The 3,407-nt window shown below is 41.0% G+C and overlaps 1 protein-coding gene across 6 annotated transcripts in view; it reads left to right on the forward strand.

Moving 5' to 3' along the window:
* Positions 1-1,676, forward strand: part of LOC123044279 (phosphatidylinositol glycan anchor biosynthesis class U protein) — a 6,508-nt gene extending 4,832 nt beyond the window's left edge. For 4 of the 6 annotated variants that reach the window (XM_044466979.1, XM_044466980.1, XM_044466981.1 and 1 more), the window contains 6 exons: positions 324-380; positions 454-622; positions 714-771; positions 855-940; positions 1,042-1,098; positions 1,297-1,676. In XM_044466979.1, the coding sequence (XP_044322914.1) occupies positions 324-380; positions 454-622; positions 714-771; positions 855-940; positions 1,042-1,098; positions 1,297-1,371 (502 nt within the window). In that variant the 3' untranslated portion in view covers positions 1,372-1,676. Of the gene's footprint in view, positions 1-323; positions 381-453; positions 623-713; positions 772-854; positions 941-1,041; positions 1,166-1,296 lie in introns of all 6 variants that reach the window. The other 2 variants (XR_006419909.1, XM_044466983.1) reach the window with 2 other exon arrangements.
* Positions 1,677-3,407: the final 1,731 nt, after the last annotated feature.

Here is a 3,407-nt window from a genome sequence, read left to right on the forward strand (position 1 = left end):
CATTTAATGGATTGAAGCACATTTTCAGTTAACTTTCCCCGTTCATGGTGAATTTTAAAGGAGAAATGAATACAAGTCTTATTTATGAATTCAATTTGATTTTGGATATTTGCATACTCTTATCAGCATTATCGCCTATCCTCTCCATTTCCCCACATTTCAACTTTGTTGTTGGGCCTCATTTAGTCAAAATTGTCTTTTGTTGCAATTGACTGCCTTTATCTGTTACCAAATGCCTAGTATCGACTTGTGTGCGTTGCAATTGACTGGCTTTTATCTGTTACCAAATGCCTATTATTGACTTGTGTGCATTGGTTTTGCAGGACATATGGCTTTATCCTTACAGTGAAGGATTTATCACCAAATATTGGTGTGTTATGGTAAGTCTCAAGAAAGTGTAATTGGAACCCAAGTATAGTTTGACTAATCTAATTCGTTTGAGAATTAATGCAGGTATTTCTTTGCCGAAGTCTTCGACTTCTTCAGAAGCTTCTTTCTTATAGTCTTTAATATGAACATCATTTTTATGGTCTTGCCATTGGCTATCCGTTTGAAGCATCGACCGTTCTTCCTTGCCTTTGTTTACACAGCAATTGTCGCAATGCTGAAATCTTATCCCTCGGTGAGTATAGTGGCTGCATAAGGTTGATGTTTAGTTTAGTTTCATGTTTTGCTCTCTTGTTTTTATTCCTAAATTCATGCTTATCTTAAAGGCTGGAGATTCAGCTCTATATCTAGGACTTCTAGGCCTATTCGCCAATGAATTAGCGGGTACCTAAACTGCCGATATTGAATATTTTTGAATTAGTGTGTAATATCGTAAGAAGTTAATGCTCTTTAATTTCATCCTGCAGAGATGCAATTCACGTTCTTCTTGTTTTTTGGATATATTGGAGTCTCTCTCCTTAGCCCTGTCATGCATAACCTATGGATCTGGAGGGTCTCTCTCTCTCTCTCTCTCTCTCTCTCTCTCTCTCTCTCTCTCTCTCTCTTTCTACACACACATGTTGTGTACTGTTACTAACATCACAGTGTTCACAGGGTACTGGTAACGCAAATTTCTACTTTGCGACTGGTTTAGCTTATACCTGCCTTCAGGTAACTATCCCTTTGTGTGAGCACAATATTGAATGTTCCTTAGAATGCTGACTGATTGTTCTTTCAGGTAACATCTCAGCTAGAATAGTTGTGTTTCTTAACTTAGAATGCTGAGGGATTGTAGTATGTACAGTTTTTCTTACTTGCCCTTTTGACATATGTATTATATAATTAATGTTTGCCTTTTCTTTTTTACAGACCGTGTTGGTCGTAGAGACTGTAAGTTCAATGATAAAGCATGACAGGAAACTAAGGCTACTTACAAAAGCCTAACATCATTCCTCAGAAGGTCAGCACGTCAGATTCTTTCCTTGCTGGTTCCCTATGATGCGAACTTGCGACCAGTTTGTCGTTCTGGGATTCTGGGTAGATGTAGTGGATGATGTTTCATGTCATGTTGTATTTTACCTCCCACATTTGTACAATATGGATCAGATTGCTTAATCAGGATTAGAGAAAGACTATATAGGTTTCTCCCTCGAAGCTAACTATAGTCGGTACTGAATTTCTCCGTGGATGCCTTGATTACTGCCTTCTCTGATGTTGGTGAAATTAATCCCTGGTAGTCTTTGCAATCAGTTTGTCAAGTAGCCTTTGGAGGCCTCTGCTTTCGTTGTCAAGTCCATTTTCTTTCATCTTGGTAAAGCCGAGGTCATTGTCAGTCACACGTTGCAGTTTATTACTCCCTATGTACTGCAAACCGATGTTCAGAGATGTTCCTGGCACAGAAACCTTTGAACTGCAACAGAATTTCCTTCCGATCCCAGATAGTAAGTTGAGTTGCTGATAACTGATCGAGCGTACTACTTTACCTATATATTTTGCGTTAGTTGTAGTTATATTCGAGTTTAATTTAGGCTTACATGTAGTCTCATGCGATGATTTTGTCCACATGCTCCAGTTTCTGTGCGTGTTACTCGTGTGCCATGTTGGTTGGTAAATGAAAGACGGGTAGCTTTGTTTGATGGTGATTTCTATGGGCTGACAAACATTTGGGTCTGTTTTATGGTATATTCTTTTCTAGTCTGTAATCTTGTGACTCCGGCAATTGCATTTGTGCTTTTGAGCTCCTTTTCAGTTGATTAATGCTTACCTAGGTAATACCTAAAGTCATCTTTGTAGCTAGCGTTATCAGAGCATGGTTAATATCAGCTTGCTACTGGCTATATGATGTTCTCATGTCATCTATAACCAACCTTATAGCCGGCAAGTACAACAGTTAGATATAAATATGGTCTGCCTCATTCTCTCACATAGTGTTTAGGAGCATGTGTTGCACCTGACTGTTTATCTATAGCCAGCTATTCTTCCCTCTTTTATTATATTTCCTCCAACTCAGCAAAAATACAATATTTAATGCCTTAAAGTCTGCCTACATCACCTTATTGTATTTGCTCTCGTACCTTTTCCCAAAGCATATTGGCTTTATACATTGTTTATTTCGGTATTCTATCATTTTATTCCATGTTGTTTGAAGGTTTAGCTTTGTTTTATTTTTAAAAAAGGGTTTAGCTTTGTTCTAAATCAAATTTCACTATATATATAAGACACTTACTAAAACTTGTTTGGTGTTGTAGATATTAAGTACTATATTTTTTAGTATAAATTTAATCAACCTTGAAAATGTCACCACCTAACGAGCTTCGACCGGCAAAGAATCCATCGGCAGCGGCGGCCAGGGTCCGCTCGCACACGCAGGGAGCGACGTTTCCACATTCGCTAGGCAGAATCCATTGACTCAAACCGAGCACGCTTTTACCGGATAAGCGAGGCGCTGAAACCTCACTCTCGCGGCCTGCGTGCATGCTTCCCCATCCACCCATGTGTCCAAAAGGAGTTGTTGTCGTGCAAGTTACATCCACTTTCTCCGTGCGGCGTCCACCCATGACCCATCCGAGCCATGATTCTCTCCGTCCCCCTCGGGCGACACATGTTCCCAGTTAACCCCGTGGATGGCTACGTTCGTTCCTCCGATCCCATCCCTCCCGGTCACGCCATGCCGATATTTCCTGGATTCTCCTGACCGGCAGGCGGCACGCTACGCTCCTTCCCCACGCGCCCCTTTTCCTTTGGTCTTTGTCCGAATTTTTCTAGACCGTGCTACACCGTGCCGTCGACGTGTGGCCACTCCATCGACCATTTGGTTCATGCATCCTCACGGCAAAGTAGTAGTAAGAAAAAAAAAAGGAGGAAGGAACAAACCTACGTACACACTCGTAAGGCTCTGAGCCGTCCATCATGCATCATGTACGAATGGGCCGCATGCAGAAGACTACAATAATGATGATGAGTACCCGTGTTCCGTTTTC

This window comes from Triticum aestivum, chromosome 2B (genome assembly GCF_018294505.1).
Source record: "Triticum aestivum cultivar Chinese Spring chromosome 2B, IWGSC CS RefSeq v2.1, whole genome shotgun sequence".
Classification (NCBI taxonomy): domain Eukaryota; kingdom Viridiplantae; phylum Streptophyta; class Magnoliopsida; order Poales; family Poaceae; genus Triticum; species Triticum aestivum.